Raw genomic sequence first — 19,226 nt, 5'->3', positions numbered from 1 at the left:
CTGGATGTGAGGGAGAAAGTCCAGAGAAGCGAAGACTTTCCTTTGGCTGAGGAGGATAGGATTAGAGACCTTCTGGGCAGGCTAGACATCCACAAATCCATGGGCCCGGATGGGATGCACCCACAGGTACTGAGGGAGCTGGCGGATGTTGTTGCCAAGCCGCTCTCCATCATCTTTGAAAGCTCCTGGAGAACTGGAGAGGTTCCTGAGAACTGGAAGAAAGCCAATGTCACTTCAGTCTTCAAAAAGGGCAAGAAGGAGGACCCAGGCAACTATAGGCCGGTCAGCCTCACCTCCATCCCTCGAAAGGTGATGGAACAGCTCATTCTGGATGTCATCTCCAGACATATGGAGGAAAAGAAGGTGATCAGGAGTAGTCAGCACAGATTCACCAAGGGGAAATCCTGCTTACCCAGCCTGATAGCCTTCTCTGATGGAATGACTGGCTGGGTAGATGAGGGCAGAGCAGTGGACATTGTGTACCTTGACTTCAGCAAGGCTTTTGACACTGTCTCCCATAACATCCTCCTAGAGAAGCTCTGGAAGTGTGGGTTAGACGAGCGGACAGTGAGGTGGACTGAGAACTGGCTGAAAGGCAGAGCTCAGAGGGTCGTCATCAGTGGCATGGAGTCCAGTTGGAGGCCTGTGGCTAGTGGCGTCCCCCAGGGCTCAGTACTGGGTCCTGTCCTGTTCAACTGTTTCATCAACGACCTGGATGAGGGGACAGAGTGCCTCCTCAGCAAGTTTGCTGATGATACCAAGTTGGGAGGAGTGGCTGACACACCTGAAGGCTGTGCTGCCATTCAGAAAGATGTGGACAGGCTGGAGAGTTGGGCAGAAAGGAACCTCCTGAGGTTCAACAAGGGCAAATGCAGGGTCCTGCACCTGGGGAAAAACAAGCCTAGGCACCAGTACAAGCTGGGGGCTGACCTTCTGGAGAGCAGCTCTGCAGAGAAAGATCTGGGAATGCTGGTGGATGACAAGCTGACCATGAGCCAGCAATGTGCCCTTGTGGCCAGCAAGGCCAATGGTCTCCTGGGCTGCATTACGAAGAGTGTTGCCAGCAGGTCGAGGGAGGTGATTCTGCCCCTCTACTCAGCCCTGGGGAGGCCTCATCTCGAGTACTGTGTCCAGTTCTGGGCTCCCCCCAAACAAGAGAGACATGGAGCCACTGGAGAGAGTCCAGTGTAGGGCTACAAAGATGATCAGAGGGCTGGAGCATCTGCCGTATGAGGAACGACTGTGAGAGCTGGGCCTGTTCAGCCTGGGGAAGAGAAGACTGCGGGGGGATCTTATCAATGTGTACAAGTACCTGAAGGGAGGGTGTCAAGGGGACGGGGACAAACTCTTTTCAGTTGTCCCATGTGACAGGCCAAGAGGCAATGGGCAGAAATTGAAGCACAGGAAGTTCCTCCTGAGCGTGAGGGGGAATTTCTTCCCTGTGAGAGTGACAGAGCACTGGACCAGGTTGCCCACAGAGGTAGTGGAGTCTCCTTCTCTGGAGATCTTCAAGGCCCGCCTGGATGCAACCCTGTCTACCATGCTCTAGGTGACCCTGTTTGAGCAGGGAGGTTGGACTAGATGATCTCCAGAGGTCCCTTCCAACCTTACTGATTCTATGATTCTATGAAATGACTAAATGCATACATCAGGTAATTAGAGTTGCCCACTGTTTAAAAGTGAAAAACTGTGTTTTTTTTTTTCCAGTTCTGAATTTAACTGAATTTAACAACCTTTCTTTGTTAGCCTGGGGTACTGCCTTAGACGTAGAAAGAGAGGAGGCATAAGGGATAGACTGCAAATAAAAAACCAGTATTCTGCCAGATACACATGTAGATAGTCGCAGTACTGAATGACTCCATATAAGCATGGCATATACCCAAATTATCAATATGATAAAATACTAGCAAAAAGAGAAGGAATGCTACTTCCTTGTTCCTTGTGCTTATATAATAAGGTACTTGCGTAATAGTAACAGATACAGTTCATGATGCCTGTATTTCGTATGTTCATATACTAGTAGGTATAAAACTGTTTGAAGTTTTCAGTTTGAATTCAAGTTTCACTCTTCAAATTTTGTTGATTACTGGAGTCTTACAGTACTTACTGTCAAACACAAACATAGAAGGTTAATTTAGGATTTTTTTTTTCGTACTAATAGATCATGAAGACTTGTATAACAGTCATAATCTGTACTTGAAAATTGTTGATAACTCTTAGAAGTGCTTCAGGACCACAGAATTTTACTTCTGTTCTGCAAGCATGACTTTATTTCAAAGTGCAACAGTTCAGTAACTTAAAGGTTTCCACATTAACTCTGTAATGTTTTATGTTCTTTTTCTTATTTAGTTCGTCCAGAATTTACAGATACTTTAGCAATCAAGCAGGGATGGCATCCTATTCTTGAAAAAATAGCTGTGGAAAAACCTGTGTCTAACAACACCTATCTGACAGAGGGTAGCAGTTTCATCATTATTACAGGACCAAATATGAGTGGGAAATCAACATATCTAAAACAGATTGCTCTCTGTCAAATTATGGCACAGATTGGTAAGCAGCAGTTTACCATATCAATAATCTTTAAACTGGAAAACAATAAAAGTACTGTAAAAGTTATTTACAAAGTTGAATGATTTGGCTTTGAGGGTAGTATTCTCTCTAAACAGTAACAGGTCTTCTGCTTCTACCAGTTCTTGTGTTGCTGATGGAGGCCGCTGAAAGATTTGGGGTTCTCCACTGGAGAATTATGCTGCTGCCCCCCTTTGCTATCTGGCAGCATTCTATCTTTAGGAGAATGTTATCAATTGTGTGCTTTAATTCTCTGAAACACCCTAATTCATGCATAACTGATAGTGTCCTGGAAGAATGCCATTCAGACTGTATACATATTAGTCATCAAAAAGGAATGGATAAACTCGAGACTAATTCAGGTATATAATACATGCCAGTGCCAAGCAGTTTATTATTTATCTATTAACTACTACATCCAAAAAAGCAGGAATAAATACTGCAAGGCTCTATCAATAAAATTATAAATGTAAAACAAGTTTTTGTAAAGTCTGAGCATCTGAGACATATCCCTGTATTGAAATTCCTTCATAATTTTTACCTTAAAGATATTTTTCAAGCGATATTGCAGGAGAAAGACTTCAATATGCTGACCCTTACTCTATTTGATTAAAATTACTTACAAGGGCAGGATAAAATTGATAAAAGATGTGCTTATGGACCTAATACCAAATAACTGCAAGTTCTTCAGGGGTTGCGCTCACAAAAGATAGCTTTATTTGAATAAAGGAGATTATGAATAGTCTTTTGGCAGGCTTCCCCTTCTAGTCATTGTATTTTTGTAAACTTGGATTTTTTTTATTTTGCAGGTTCTTATGTCCCAGCAGAATATTGTTCTTTCAGAATTGCAGAGCAAATTTTCACCAGAATAGGTATGGACGATGATATAGAAACAAATGCATCAACATTCATGAAGGAAATGAAAGAGGTACTAAGCACTGCTATTACAGAGTCCAAGGCCCATTTTTACTGTTAAGCTGATAGAAATTACGTAATTTTATTTCCACTAAAACAGAGTACTTTTCAAAAGTGGACAAAATAATTCAACTTCATTTCCCAACTGGATGATAAACCACAGAATAAAAAGGCGTATTTTAAGAAGGTCCCAGTACAAGTGAAAGTCAGTGTCCGTTAGACACTAATTCCAATGTTTTGCTGGTTCTTAAACTCTAAAAGAGTATTTGTTCAAGTCTGAGCAATTGTAGTTCTCCATGTCAAACTAACATGACTTTGAGAAAACATGTTTAATTGAAAAGAGAAAGAGTGCTACAATATGATTCTTGTCTTGTTTTGAATTGACAATTATTTGAAAGCTGTGAAGGGGAAAGACTTGTGGATTTTGTGGATCAGATTTAATTCAGAGTTAAGTTTCATCAGAGTAATGCAACATATTCCTGTTAGCATCAATTTTTAAAAAAATATATTTCTAGCAATGCTAACAAACTGAATATTTTTCTAGATAACATACATCGTACAAAATGCTAATGACAAATCACTCATCATAATTGACGAACTTGGAAGAGGTACTAGCACTGAAGAAGGTATTGGCATTTGTTACGCTGCCTGTGAATATCTGTTGAATTTGAAGGTAATCCTGTTTCTAAAATAACAAAAAAAAAAAAAAAAAAAAAAAAAAAAAATCCAGAACCAAAATTAAAGCTTGTAATTATTGCATCATATTGAAAGTAAATATACTGTTTTCTTATAATCTAACCTTAATGTTGTGGATAACTTCTTACCTATATGACACCTATCTAAGCACATACACTGTCGTTCTGGTCACTATGTCTTTCCAACTTTTTTGGAAGTTTGCCTTCCTATTTTGAAAAAAAACTAAATCAATTTCTTCAGTTTGGCTTAGACAGTAGAGCTTTATATGCTTGAATGTTAAAGGAGGACCTCTTCACCTGGCTGTTATCTTTCTGAAATACAATAGTAGTTAAAAATTGCTTACACACAAGTTAAAGGCTTATTTAGAAAACTGAAAAATACTTCCAGATGGATTGGAAATTTTGTCTCTAACTATGTAATCTGTCTTAAAAGCTGTTGTGAGCTTTTGGAACTGCGTAGCTCCAGTTTCTCAGTTTATTTTGAGTACTTTTGTGTTTCAATTATAAAAGCTCACATATTTTTTATAGCTTGCACTTTAGGCAAAATATACCTTGAGAAATCAGTCTTCTGAAATTATTCAATATAACCCTGGTCAAGTTTTGTAAGTATGAGGAATTTCCTGTTTCTTTTTCTTCTGTTGAGAAAAGAGTGGGAGAATCCAGAGTCAGAAAAGATATCCTTGCCAATTATACAATTAAACTGACTCATAGTATATTCAGCAGCTGGTTTAATTTCACATTGAAAACAAAGGGCCCCAAAAGATGAAATCTGTCTGAAACTAAATCTGAGTTGTCTGTAATCATTTATTATTTTATTAGGGCATGCCTGCATTCACAGCACTTAGTAGATGCACATAGAACTCATTCTTTCAGGTTTTTAATTTTCGTTAGTGATTTTTTTGTTTTTTGTAATTTAAAGGTAGCTGTTCAAAGTTTCAGAGGAAGGCCCAAACATCTGATATCATTTATTTTTCCCTTATTTACTGTAATTTATGGCAAGGTCACTTTCAAAATATGATTTCTTTCTTTCTTGCCTTATTTAGGCTTTTACATTGTTTGCTACACATTTCCTGGAACTATGTCATATAGATGCTTTATATCCCAATGTGGAAAATTACCATTTTGAAGTGCAGCATGTGAGAAGCAGTGCTGGAAACAAGGAAAAAATTGCTTACACTTACAAACTCTCTAAAGGATATACAGAGGAAAAGAACTATGGTAACGGATTCCGTTATGACTTTTAAGTTAATAAAGATTATATAAGTTATCTTCAGTTATTGAGCATCTAATATTTTTCAGCTGCCAGATTTCTTCTGAGTTTCAGTCTGTTAGAGAGTAAAAATGGCAGATCAATATTTTCCTCCAGATACTTTTATACTTTAAGTAACCACATAGGAAAATAGTACTTTGAGGTAGTATGGAAAACTTGACTAAAAGGTCTTTTCACTGTTGAATTTCATGTAGAGTCTGTAGCAATTTTATCTACCCTATTTGCATGAGTTAAGCCATAGTGTGCACAGTATTTGACCTGCTTTCTTCTCTGCAAATGGAAAAAAAATGAAAGTTCTGTAGAAATTTAAAGTTATGAGTGCTGAGTTTTGTTATGTAGAACTCTCTTGTGTTTTTCATAAATACTCATACACAAATTAATCAAAAAAGGCAAAGCTTTTTCTAAGTAAAAGGGAACCAAATTTTCTTTAAAATGACATGAATTTAATGTATGTCAGCTTAACTCTATTTTCAGAGGTTGCACTGAAGTGCCAGTGTTCTCACTTTCTTTTAAATTTAGAATAAATCATACTGAAGACTGTACAGATTAAATGATTATGGGCCAATAAAGCAATGAATGGATGAAAATGAGGCATAATTAAAAGTTCTAAAGAGTTACAGAAATTCACATTTCCAAATGCTAAATTTTGTAGTTGGATCCTTGATGTAGGTAACATATAATCAACAGGAAATTGGCTACACACGATTTTTACAATCCTGTGATAACTGAAATTATTCCACTCAAGGCTGAATTAATTTCAGACTAAACACATTTCTTTTATCAGAATTTCAGTTCTAAGTTTCTTTAGCTTTGGAACACATGGTCAATTTCAGACAAGCCTAATTCCAAAAAAATGGTATATTTACAGACTAGTTTCTTAAAAAAAAACAAAAAAAAACCAAAAACACCTTTAGTAATTCAGTGTCCCTGTTGTCTTTATCTTTATCTGAGCAAAGTTAATGAAGTGTGCAAAGACTTCTCTTAAACCTGTATGTTTTACATTAAAGCACTTGATAAAGCAAAAAACTTTCTCTGAACAGTCAGGCCACGGGCAAAAGTACTGTCATTTTATGCCAGAACCAAGTATTTTACCTATCCTTCTCATGCTGAGTATGAGATAGTTTGGCAGCTGACAGCAGAGTACAAATTGGAACATAGCAGCCATTTTGACTGGATGCCAAGATTCAGTGGAGAACTCATTTAGCCCAACCTCAATATTTTACCGGTCTGCTAAATGAAAAATATAAATGGAAGCTAGAAAACAGCTAACAACACTGTGCCATTTTTTCCTTTAGCCCTAACATGTCTGATCTTGCCCAGTTAAAGCATTACCAGCAGTAACTTCATGTGGAAGTGTATTTTAGAGGCAGTATTGCAGCAGAATAGACATTGTATTTCATAAACAATACTGCTGTTAGAATTATTTAGTACAGCTACAAAGAGAAAACTTAGGAAAAGGATTTTTTTTAACCAAAAAAAAAAAAAAGAAGAAGAAAGAAAGAAAGAATCACACTGTAAAAACAAGTTAAACTAATTCTGGCACACACCAGGGAAGGCAGAGGGAAAAGGAAACAAAACAACCAAAAATACTGATATGTTTTCTATGTTTAGGATTAAAAGCTGCGGAAGTTTCTTCTCTACCACCATCAATAATTTTGGATGCAAAGGAGATGACAAATCATATCGCAAGACAAATTTTGGTATGTAGTAGTAATCTATAATAGTGTAATTAGGTCTTACAAAATTCTAACGTATTTTCATGATTTCTGAAAGGATATAGGATAAGCACTGCATGTGGCTTTATGCAAATAGAAATTATCAAGAAAGTAAAATTTGCATTTCTGGAAACAGTTGTAAGAGTGCATTGAAGGCCACTGTCAGGTGGCAGCTAAAAGCTGACATCCTTAGTGTTAAGGAGTATTGGGAATAATGTTATGCACACATGGTATGAATCAGCAGAAATGGGCCAGAAAATAGGTAGCATTAGTACTTTAACAATAGAATGCCATAGATTTTACATTTTAATGTCTTTAAGAACAGCATAGACAGAAAAGCACTCCTGAGACCATGAAACAAAGAGCTGTATATCATTTAGCAATGAGATTGGTTCAGACTGCCAGAAATTCTCGACTGGATCCAGACAGTTTGCGAATATATTTGAAAGGCTTGAAGAAAAAATATGAAGCCAACTGTCCTGCACCTGAACGAAGTGATAAGCACCAGTAATGTGTAAAATATGCTGTTGCTCTAATTCTTACAATAGCAAGATGATTCTACTCCTTTCCATAGCATTAAAAAGTAGTTTTTCATCTCTTTGTAATTTCTGAATTCTTAGTCTAAATCATATTCAGTACTGAAATACCATATTCTTCATGTCTAGATATGTACTAGCAGTGTTTTTTCCCCTCAAAAACATATCTGAAATAAAAGGTATTTACTTTGCATGAAGAACAATTACTTATTAAAATGAAACTATATCCCTTTCACTCTTTTAAGAGAAACAAAGAATTGTGTATAGTAATTACTCAGTAATTTCCACTTCATAGATGTGGTTTTATAGGGTTATCTTATATATGATAGGTAAGATCGTTACTAAGAGAAAGCAGTCTGTGAAACAGATGGTACATTTCTCTTGGTTAGGCAAGTTCTACTTGTACTATTGAATGTATATGCACAAATCCTGCTGCTCCCTAACTCAGGGAAGATTCCAGCTCTCCAAGTCCTTAAGTTTAATCCAACATCAGATAGACAGTCCAAGACTATTGTTTCTCCAGCAGGCAGTAACATAGTAATGGCAAATTACTGTGATATTGACACAATTGATTAAATCCTGAGTAGAAAGTTAGAAAATAAATTGAAAAAAAAAAAGTTGAATATCCTTCCTCATTGATTTTTTTTTTCTTGATATAACTTTGAGTGATTGAACCCGTGTATTCCATATTGCAGGAATTTATCTTTTTATCTTCAGTTCCTTCTAACTAACTTTGGCCAAAAGATCGTATATATTTCCTTTTATATATACATATGTATAAAATGTGTAATATAGTATAATTTATAGTGTAGAAATTATAAACGATAGCAATTTATAATTACATTTCCTTTTAAAGTATCTTAGTAAACATTCTGCTGCAACAGAAGAACATGTGTTCTAAGTGCACTGTTTGGTTATCTAAACCTAGTTTTTTATTGATTTCAGTTATTAATCACAATTCAGGTGTCTTCAGGCCTCAAACACTGCCAGTCACATCACTGTAATCCATCAGCAATACTGTATTTGTTGTCTAACCCTGTGAGGGTCATGGCATAAATAAGTATTTTGTGTTCAGATTTCTTAACAGGAGGAACCAGATTACACCTAACATTGGCCTCAGACCCTAATTGAACGGGGTGCACATCTCCCTGCTGCAGTCAGCCATCACAACACAAGAAAGGCCAGTTCTTGGGGCTCTTCCCTGGCTCCCTGAGGCAGTTCCATTATGTGCAGAGCTGTTCAACTCCTTCAGAGGTTTATTTTGGAGTCTGAATGAGAAAAGAAAACAAACAAAAAAATCTTACAGATCTCAAATTGCCATGTATTTGCTTCCTCAGCCTTCCCAGCATCTCTTGCCAAATTCCAGGCCATCTTTCACTGTCCTGAGACATGTACTCCAACTTTTCCTGCTGCATCCTATCCTGATTTCTCAAAGACAAGCTCAAACCACAGTATAGCCTCAAACTGCAAAAGCAGAAGCAAATCTTCCCTTGGAATCACTTGAGAACCATCACAGTCCCTAATCATCAAGAATGTGTTTTTGAGCACAAAATATTCTGGCGTTCTCATTATTCAGCCAAACCTGATCTTAGCAACCAGCATCAGAGCCCTACTTACTTCCAAGAGGATCCACTTCTACCCTTCTTGCCTTTGCTTTTCTGGTGGTGATTCTTGAGGTATGGAATAAAAAGTGGAACAAGCCTGGTACCTTCCATAGACACCTTCTTGAAGAGTCCTGGATTTTACTGTGCTTCAAGGCCCTGCTGCATCTCTTACACATGCACACTATGGAATAATACTATCCCTGGCCTGATATCATACTGTGTGTCCAAAGGCTCCTACTCCAGCTTCCCATTTTTACCCTTAATAGTTTGTTCTTGACCAGCTCCTTTTTCCTTTCCCTTCTCAGCAAGCACACGTGAGGTCACCACTCCTGACTTCTCTACCCCAAAGTCTTTAATTTACAACTCTGACCCATTCAGTCAGTCGTACATCTTTGATTTCTCAGTTTGGCTACTATAGCATCAGCCAAACTCATTCTTCTCACAGTCTCCATTCTCCAACCAAGCCAATAAACAGTTCAGAAAGTTTTTTTTTTTTTTAACCCAGTTCTGGAAATTGATAAATACACTTCTGTCATCCTGATGAAGCTGCAAAAACAAGCAAATCACACCCTTTTTTGTTCTAGTTTCAATAAAGAAAGAAAATAAAACAGCCTAGTGCAATTCTGCTTTGGAGGTTTACATATAAGTCCAAGGCAGAATAGGACCAAGACAGGACAATAGGCCAAGAATAGGACAATACTGTGTTTCAGGACAAACCTGAATGTATTAAGCCTAAAATCTAGCTGTTCTAACTATCTATAGTAAGGTGAGAACACAGTTAAAACTAAAAGCTCCCCAACATCCAGACCCAGGCTTCCAGTTCTCACAGAATATATTCATATGTTGATGATATAATCTAACTATTTTCAGAAGCAGGCTCAGTTTTGAGGCTTTTGCTGAGCTTCCCATTTCCTACTGTCCTTTGGTTCCCTGTCCATCACTCTCAGCCTTGACATCAGTCTCTGCAGGGACAACCGACGTTCCACGGAGTAAGCAGGCTACCTTGCAAAGTACAAAGAAAACCAACCGTTGAGAACTAGAGTGCAAGGGAAAGAAATTCACCCTTTCGAAGTTGTATTTCAGTGGAGAAAAACTCATCTGCATTCTGGGTTATTCTAACACCTATGCCCCCTAAATATCAGAAGAGAGGAAAAAGCAGAAGATAACTACAGGATCAATTGCAGCTAGTACAGATAGAAAAAATACAACACAGTTTAGAGGCCAGTAAGAACTACGCCGCCACTGAGATCACAGCCAGGTACTGGGTGAAGGGAATGCTGGACTGCCGTGCAAGCAGCGTAAAAGACTTGTCAGTCAAGGGCTGTATTACAGGCTTCCTGACAGCAGTTGTTTTGAAGCAGGTTGTGACGCCTCCCGGAATTACACAAGCAGAACAGCAATTTAGCAAAGGGGAAACCTAACCCACACCAGCCGTCTGCGTTCGGCGCAGGGCCCGGGTGGCCGCACCGGGCGCCCGCCGCCTCCACCTGCGGGCACCGGCGCCCCCCGGGGCGGTTCCCGCGCGGCCCAGCGCTCCCGAGACCCGCGGCCCCGGCGCCGCCCGGTACACCCGCCGCAACGCACGGCCACGGGCAGAGCCTGCTCTGTCTCTTGCGGGAAGCGGCGGCGCGTCGACCAGGCCGCGGCGGTAGCGCGCGCACGTCCCCCACGCAGCCGGCCGGATCCCGGGGGCGTCCTGGTCCGGCTCGGAATGGCGACTGCGATGGGGGGAGGGACGTCAGGGGACTCGGCGGGCAGGATTGCGGGGAGCGGGCAGAGGCGGTGTCGGAACGGACGCGGGTCCGCTCGCGGGAGCGCCTGAAGGCATTGGGGGACAGGGCGGGACGGGACGGCCATAGGGTGGAAGTCGTTCGACAGTTGCGCGGCAGCCGCCCGGCACGCCGGGAGTGGTAGTCTTGTGGCACTGGGCTTCCGGTCAGCCATGTTACTGCCGCGCGGCATGCCGGGAGCGGTAGTCTTCCGGCACTGCTCCCGTAGCACGCCGGGAGCGGTAGTTCTTTCCCTACTAAGCTTCCGGGCGGCCATGTCGTTCAGGTGTTCATTGCTGCCTTCGCGTTCCGACAACGCAGCACACCACCGGAAGCGGCGAAGCGAACGCGCACTCCGTTCCGCCCTGCTAACTGCTGCCCTACTGTGTCGGTAAGGCGGTATTGCAACCGAAATGGCAAGCGCCAGCGCACTCCGCTCCACCCCCCTCGAAGGTCGAAGAAACAGTACTGCCCCTGAAGCGGAACAGCTCCTACGCCCTGTCTGCTGCCGTGCTCATTACCGTCCGCGCGTTTCGACGACGCAGCACTGCACCCGAAACGGGGCCCCGCATGCGCACTGCCCCCCCCCCGCGCCGCTCACTGCTGCCCTCGCACTGCAGAGGCAGTGTCGGAACTGCCGCGGGTCCGGTCACGGGGGGCGCCGGAGGGTATTGGAGAACGGCGCGGGACGGGCCCTCTAAAGTGGTAACACCAGGCAGGGGATCATGTGTCCGAGCGGCACGATGAGCACTAACCTTAACGAGCAGGGGGTTACTGTGCGGGTGTTACAGGAAGGGGATGTTGCGCGTGTCTGCGTTGACCGAGGGGCAGAGCACGTTGCGCCCAAAAATGCGGACAGAGAAGGTTTCTGACAGATTAATATCTAGCGGCTACTTAGTCTAACTTCCCTTTCGCAGCAAACCCGAGTGTCGTCGTAGCCCCCAGAGCAGGGCTGGGGGAAGCGGTACCTGCGGGTTGCGCGTTCTCGTTTACCTTGCGCGCGTGCGCGCGCGCGTTTGCGTTAGAGCTGCTTTTGTGCTTAGAAGCACCTTTGGATTCTTACGATTTTCCGCAGAGCTTTGCTTTGCTCCGTACTTTCGTAGGGTGATGGATTTTACGGTGCCTGCGTCGACAGGTGCTGGCTGGCTAAGTTGTAATGTCCCGAGGGAGACCCTTAGGCAAGGCCGAGGCGCTCGGGGAGGGAGCCTGCCGGAAGAACGTCGCCCGGGAGGGGTCGGCGGCCTCGAGCTGTAGGCGCTGACGCGCGTGGCTCGTTCTGTCGGACGCAGAGAGGTTGCGGAAACTTTAGCTCGGCTTTACGCCGTACGGCGGTAGTATTTTTGTGTTTCTAAATTGCGTTAATCCTCGGCATTCTGAACAGCAGGGAACGACGACGGGCCGTCGTGAAGAACTGCAGGCTGCCGCCCTCCGACCTCGGCAGGTGACGCGCCGAGAGCAGCCGGGAGAATCCGAATGCCGGTCTTGGAGAGTTCTCTGCCTGTTGCTGACGAGGAGCCTTTGACAGTAGGAAGGTTGGCAGCGTCCGTACCCGAACCGTGGAGTAGTAAGCTGCAGTTCACGGAGCAGCAGAGGAGGCGGGGGGCGGGGGCCGGCGGGGGGGGGGGATAGGGGGATAGTGACCGGTTGAAGGGGTTGATTGCACGGACTCCTGATAGGTTCTGATCAGAAGACGTTTATCCATGTCAGAAGGCAAAATATATCTATCGATACAGTAAGCACGAGTTGTGCACGCGACACAGTGCGGTGATTGGGTATACAGCGACAAGCACGCGCTCCAGCTGCTAAAGCGATTGGTTATGTCCCTTGATACAGTTTTCTCACAAGCACACACCACGGTTATCTGCTTGGCTCATATTCTGCGTTCTTGTTCTGTTTCTCGCAGCACACCTGCTTCTAGTCTCAGTTGAAGGACGGGTCGCCTAGCTCAGCGTCTAACAAACCCCACAACCGGTGGCCCGGTCGCTATGGCGCTGCTGTTGCTAGCAGAGCCACCAGGTCTGTGTGAAGCCTTAGGTGCCTGCGTGGAGCAGTGTTTTGGTCTGCTCACCTGGAAGAAGCAGCGAGGCCTAAAACAAGACTTTGTTGCGGCTACATGGGTAAGCTGCGACCCCACGTGTCTTTGCCTTGCTTTGCTGCCTCATGTCGTAAGAGCGACTTGGGAATAAAAACCGCTTACGGGGGTGCTTAAGGGAGGATCTGCGTTCTGCCCGGCTTAGGGAGCTATAGCGAAAGCTTGGGGAGGGAGGGGAGGGGAGGGGAGGGAGGAACACTGAACTGAGAATCTCCCAGTGACCTCGGTGGCTTGATTTGTTTGCAGGACAGTGGTCTGAGGGTGGGGGCGGTCTGGGAGAGTTTCAAACAGGACAGGAAAGAGCAAGGAGGGTTTGAGAGCGTGGACGAACCAGGTGCCCAGGGTACTGAAGTTGTTAAGGGCTGAGAGCATTTGGGGTTAAGCATCTGAAAGGGGCTAGCGCACGGGGAATAGTCAAGTGCCGTGACGGAACACAAGGCTCCTCTCCAGCCTGGGCCTGTGCGTGCGCCCCGGCTCTTGCGGACGCCCCGGAGCTGTAGGCAAACAGGCGAGCAGCCCGGCAGGCGAGCGGGCTCGGAGCATGGCGAGGGCTGTCCGTGCTGTGCGGATCCGTCCGCTTCCGTTCCCCGTCTCCTCGTCCAGCCCGCCCTCCTTTGGGTTTGTAACCTTCCCCTGCACCCAGCGTTCGGCTCTGCGCGCAGACCTCAGGGCTGGGCTTCGTGCGGCCCAGGCCCGTGCCACCGAGACCGGCGATGGGACGGGCGAGCCGAGCGCTGGGCAACGAGCGTCCTGCAGGGCTCTAGCCTGGCGCAGGGCAGAAGCGCGCAGACAGGCGAGCTCAGGCGTCGTCCTCTCCATTCTCAGAGCTGAGTGCTCTCCCTGAAGGTGAAAGCGGAAGGGGTAGGTCGTCGGCTACTCGGACACCTGCCGCGTCAAGGGCGGCAGCGGGAGCTGACCCTTCCCCGACGGACGGACGCCGGTGAGGACTCTTTGGGTGTCACAAGGTAAGGGAAAGCGTGCCGGCTTCCAGCTCGGTGGCTGGCTCGCTCCCAGGTGGTGTTTCTGCACGGCAAAACAATAAACGGTTGCTTTAATTCTTTGCGCTCGTGCCTGTGGTTCTGGCTGTGCCTTTGCCATGAGGACGATGCCCGGGGGGAGAGGGTTACGCGTTGCGCCTGGGGCCCGCAGCCGGCGGCCGAGCCCCTTGCGCTTCGGAGCGCCTGCGGTTCCCGGGGAGCTCGGTGCCGTTGACGGGGCCGTGGGGAATCGCCCTTGTGTGGCCTGGACCCTCGGGACTCTGGGCGGGAGGCGATCCCCATCGTGGTGGGGGCAGCCAGGGCCCCTCCAGGGCCACTGCGTGAGGGCGCCGGGCTGCTCCCTGCGTGCCTGGAGCTGGGAGCGCCCGTGGGAACGGGGAGAGCCTGCGGGCGCCGTGCCGTCAGCCGCGCTGAGCCCTGTGAGGTGCCTGATGGTGTGCCCCCGAGGCCCTTTGTTTGTGTTTTGGTTTGCCCCAGAGCCCCGCGTTTGCCCTCTGGTACCCTCAGGAGCCTTCAGTTCACGGTTTGGGCTGCCCCCAAGGCCCCCGTGTGCCTCGGGGCCCTGCGTTTGCTTTGCGGCCCGCGCCAGAGTTCTCCGTTTAGCTTTGTCGTCTGCCGCAGAGTTTGGCGAGTGCCCCCCAGGGCCCTCCTCCTGCCTTTCGGTGCCCCCAGAATCGTTCCATTTGCTCTGTCGTCGCCTTTTCTCTACCTTTGTGGCCCCCACAGGTCCCGCTCGGTTCCCTTGTGCCCCGAGCGCTCCCTTTTGCTCCCCGTGCACTCCGGGGCTCTGCCTTGAGCTTTCAGGGAGCCGCTCCCGGGAGCGGGGGTGCCTCTGGTGCCCTGGGAGCCCCCGCCGGGGCTGAGGGCCGTTGCTGCCGCCCCCTTGCCGACAGGCTGCGGCTGCGGGAGCCGGGGCTGGGAGGCGGCCCGGGGGGGGCCGGGGGGGGCGCTGCTGGCGATGGCGGGGGTGGGCCCTGGCCAGGAGCGGAGCAGCGTTTGGGGCGAGCTGGCGCCGGGGCCAGTCCGGGAGCTGGGAACCGGGGTGCGGAGCAGCACCCGCTGGAAGCGGCAGGGCGGCTGCAGCGCGGAGGAGGTGAGGGGTGTCAGGGGGGTCGGTCCGCGCCGCGGGTCCGGCGCGTGCCCCCGCGGATGGGAACGTGCGGGGCGGGGGGGGGGGGGGCACAAGCGGTGCGCGCTGGCGGGGGGGGGGGTGGAAGAGCGGCGCACCGAGGCTGCGGGAGGGCAGGGGGTGCGCCGGGGCTGCGGAGGGCGGGGAGAAAGGGGGTGCGCGCGGGGGTGGGGGGGGCGCAAGAGGGGGGCGTCTTGGGCCAGCTGGGGATCGCGTGTGGGAGCGGGAGGAGGGAGCTGAGGGGAAGCCCTAGGCAGGATTGCGGGGAAGGGGCGGAGGCGGTGTCGGAACTGCCGCGGGTCCGGTCGCGGGAGCGCCGGAGGGTATTGGGGCACGGCGCGGGACGGGCCGGCCATAGGGCCAAAGTTATTGGAGCGTTGCGCGGCAGCCGCACGGCACGCCGGGAGCGGTAGTCTTCCGACACTGGGCTTCCGGTGCGCCATCTTCGTGTCGCGCGGCACGCCGGGAGCGGTAGTCTTCCGACACTGGGCTTCCGGTGCGCCATCTTCGTGCCGCGCGACACGCCGGGAGCGGTAGTCTTCCGACACTGGGCTTCCGGTGCGCCATCTTCGTGCCGCGCGGCATGCCGGCAGCGGTAGTTCTTTCGCCGCTGCGCTGCCGCGCGGCCATATTGCTCAGGCGCTCGTTACTGCGGGGCAGCGCATGCGCACTGCGTTCCGCCGTACTCACTGCTGCCCTCGCCCGTCGATAAAGCGGTATTGCAACAGATATGGCAGGCGCCCGCGCACTGCGTTCCGCCGCGCTCACCGCTGCCCTCGAGGGTCGGAAAAAAAGCAGGCGCGCACCTGAGGCGGGAAAGCGCCTACGCCCTGCCCGCTGCAGTGCTCGTTACCGTCCCCTCGTTTCGAGAGTGCTCGACTGCACCCGAAACGCCGCCGCGCATGCGCACAGCCTCCCGCTCCGCTCTCTGCTGCCCTCGCCTGTCCGCATTGCGGTACTGCACCCGAGACGGGGACGCGCATGCGCACCGCCTCCCGCCCCGCTCACTACTGCCCTCGCCTGTCCGCATTGCGGTACTGCACCCGTAGACGGGGCCGCGCATGCGCACTCCCTTCGGCCCGCTCACTACTGCCCTCAAATGTCCGCATTGCGGTACTGCAGCCGTAGACGGGGCCGCGCATGCGCACTGCCTCCCGCCCCGCTCTCTGCTGCCCTCGCCTGTCCGCATTGCGGTACTGCACCCGAAACCGGGCCGCGCATGCGCACTCCCTTCGGCCCGCTCTCTGCTGCCCTCGCCTGTCCGCATTGCGGTACTGCACCCGAAACGGGGCCGCGCATGCGCACTGCCTCCCGCCCCGCTCTCTGCTGCCCTCAAATGTCCGCATTGAGGTACTGCACCCGAAACCGGGCCGCGCATGCGCACTCCCTCCCGCCCCGCTCACGGCTGTTCTCGCGGGTCCAGAAGCCAGTACTGCCGCCCCCCCCGGCCTCCCCTGCGTGCGGAGAATACCGCCGGCAGCAGACGCGCGCACTGCCGCGCCTCTCCGCTCTTTCGGCCGCAGGTAAGCGCACGGGCCCGGCTCCTCGCCCCTTCCCGGTGCTCATGGACCGGTAGCGCAGGGCGCTTCTCCTTATCGCTGCTCCCTGGGGTCGCGGGGACGGCCAGTGCCGCCCCGGAGCTGCTCCGCGCTACTCTCGCACCGGAGCGGCCCCGGAGCCCGCTCGCTGATGCCCGTCGGTTTCTCGGGCACGGGCAGAGCAGCCTCGGGGCGCTCGCCGCTCGGGGCGAGCCCCGCGGGGCCGCGGCGCCCTGCGGCTCGCACGCGGGAGCCGCGAGAGCGCCGCCCCGGCTCTCGCCTCCTCCCCGCTCCCTCCGCCCCTCCCGCCGCGGCCGCGGCCGCAGCCGGCGCATGCGCGGTGCTCGACCGCCGGGCCGCTGCTGCGGCTGCGCCCGGTTGGCGGGCGGCGCATGCGCGGCGCCGGGGAGCAGCATGGCGGCGAGCAGGGACGGAGCTTTCGCGCGGCGGCGGCGGGCTGAGGCTGCCTGAGGTGGAGGAGCGGGGGGTGCCCGTGAGGCGAGCGCGCCCCTTCGGGTGGCCGTGGGTGTCGGGCTGCCGCCTGCTCGCTGAGGCCGTGGCTGCGCGGAGGCGGCGGTGCGGGGCTCGGGGCGGCGGGGGCTGGGGCCCGGCTCGGCCCCGCCGGGAGCGCCGGGCGGGGTCTGCGCGGCGCCGCGTGTGCCGCAGCGCGGGTCCGAACCCCCTCGCCACGTGTCGCCTTTAGGGCCCCGGCTCCTGCCCAGCTGCTCGGGACGCAGCCCGGAGGAGCGGGGCCGCAGGCGGGCCCCGGAGCGCTGCTGAGTCCCGGGAGGCTTGAACCCTCTGCGCCAAAGCGGCCGAGGGAGAACTCGGGTCGGGCGCGGTGAGCGCAGCCCCAAGTCATTCGCTTGAGAAGCGTGGCCGGGCAAGCGGGCGGATGGGTAGAAGAAAGAGGCTCCCAGAGCCTCCTGAGGCCCCCGCCCCCAGCCAGGCACAGCCTGAGAAACGTTGACGGGTGACGGCACAGCTGCCAAACCGATTTTTTCCCTCTCTTCGCCTGAGCCGCCTCTCGGAACTCTCTGTAGGCGCAAGATGCGGCTGGTCTGGGATAACTGCGCTGTGCGCAATACTTCAGGGGAGCGTTAACATGAAACTGCAGGCTAAGGAGTCGCCTAGTAAAATAAAAGGCTCAGGAAAAGCCTAAGAGAGCACTGATGGGCCCTGGGAAGCCCCAGGGATGCTACAGAAAAGAGCCTGGCTTTTTTCAGGCACCTCCTCAGAGCAGAGAAATGGCTTACCCCGGCCTGCGGGAGAATGGGTGCTATCAATAACAGCCTTTCCTTACCACGGGCATTGCGAAAGCAGAAGGGACTAGAGAGGATGCGTAGCAGGTTATGGACTCTCTGCAAAGTTTAAGCGAACAACAGTCCCCTCTTAAAGTAGAACCGGTTTTGTCCTAAGTAATAGATGAACGTGGCTGTGAGTAACGTGAAGAGAAGCGGTTGCGTCTGTCACCCTCGGGGCCTCGGGGAAGTAGTGTCTAAAACCCGGTACCCTCGTGGCCTCATCAGCCTTCTCGGTCTGTCTGGCAGGGTAGTCCCCGGAAGGGGGCATCTCCAAGAGAAGCGGCTAGACCCAGCGACCCAGCCGTTCGCTTTGGTCGCCACCTGTGAGGCGAGCATCCGAGCGCAACGGGAGTCCGGGAGCTGTATCGAGAAGGTAATAGGTCTGAAAGAGAGACCGGCACGTCGAGTGCTGTCGCTCTTCCGTGTAGTTAAGGGCCGAGAGAATTCTCGGTTAAGTGCGTGCGTGCAAGGCTTTGAGAAAGGATGCGGAGCAGTAACGATAATACCGAAGCGGAATAAAAACAAGGTTTCACGGAAGGCGGCGTAGGTAAGTGTCAGGTGATGCGCCTGCCTGTCTAATAACCTAGCCCTGTTGGCTGTATGCAGCGTTTCCAAACAGTTTACCCTGTACTGTGTGATACAAAGTGCTGTATTAAGCCCTTTCCTTTCGGGGGGGGGGGGATGGGGGAGGGAGGGAGAAAAAAAAACAGGGACACAGTAAAGAGAAAAAGAACGCGCGTAAATCTAAGCCTTTCGTTGCCAGCAAAATGCCAGTTTCTCTCTTTGTTACAGAGCTGGAACCAACGACAGCAAATGCTGACGGAGAGGGAAGCCGGACGAACGGCGTGTAGGGGATTAATACCCAAGGGACGGGGTTGAAACGAGGAGGCAGAAACGCAGCGGACCCTCGGTATCCCCAGCAGCTGCCAGGGTAGCGGCAGGTGTTCCGCCACGGGCAAGTCAAGGTAACTCTCGACAGTGACTGTTAGTTATTTTGGCCTCCCAGAGGCAGCGCCGAGGCCCAAGCAAGCCGTTCCTCCCCCGTGGGTATCGCTAGCGGCATCTGCTTTAGTTTTGCTTTGGTCGTTTCTAT

The 19,226-nt window shown here is 50.3% G+C and overlaps 1 protein-coding gene and 2 long non-coding RNA genes across 4 annotated transcripts in view; 2 read left to right on the top strand and 1 right to left on the bottom strand.

Annotated features, from left to right (window-relative positions):
* Nucleotides 1–7,812, top strand: part of MSH4 (mutS homolog 4) — a 31,625-nt gene extending 23,813 nt beyond the window's left edge. The window contains exons 15-20 of the mRNA XM_062581246.1: nt 2,350–2,550; nt 3,378–3,496; nt 4,028–4,156; nt 5,222–5,396; nt 7,060–7,148; nt 7,489–7,812. Of these exons, the coding sequence (XP_062437230.1) occupies nt 2,350–2,550; nt 3,378–3,496; nt 4,028–4,156; nt 5,222–5,396; nt 7,060–7,148; nt 7,489–7,674 (899 nt within the window). The 3' untranslated portion in view covers nt 7,675–7,812. The remainder of the gene's footprint in view (nt 1–2,349; nt 2,551–3,377; nt 3,497–4,027; nt 4,157–5,221; nt 5,397–7,059; nt 7,149–7,488) is intronic.
* A 796-nt stretch (nt 7,813–8,608) lies between these two features.
* On the bottom strand, nt 8,609–11,224 carry LOC134143361 (uncharacterized). Its single transcript, XR_009959088.1, has 2 exons — nt 10,888–11,224; nt 8,609–8,967 (listed from the first exon to the last, which is right to left on the bottom strand). It is a non-coding gene; the product is annotated as an uncharacterized LOC134143361 (long non-coding RNA).
* Nucleotides 11,169–13,095, top strand: LOC134143364 (uncharacterized). 2 transcript variants are annotated; one of them, XR_009959090.1, is made up of 3 exons: nt 11,169–11,463; nt 12,454–12,604; nt 12,976–13,095. It is a non-coding gene; the product is annotated as an uncharacterized LOC134143364 (long non-coding RNA). The 2 variants fall into 2 exon arrangements; XR_009959089.1 differs by having other exon boundaries at nt 11,169–11,777.
* The last annotated feature ends 6,131 nt before the right edge of the window (nt 13,096–19,226 follow it).

This window comes from Rhea pennata, chromosome 8 (assembly GCF_028389875.1).
Source record: "Rhea pennata isolate bPtePen1 chromosome 8, bPtePen1.pri, whole genome shotgun sequence".
Classification (NCBI taxonomy): Eukaryota; Metazoa; Chordata; class Aves; order Rheiformes; family Rheidae; genus Rhea; species Rhea pennata.
Note: the sequence above shows the minus strand (reverse complement) of the source record. Positions and strands in the feature narration are given on the sequence as shown.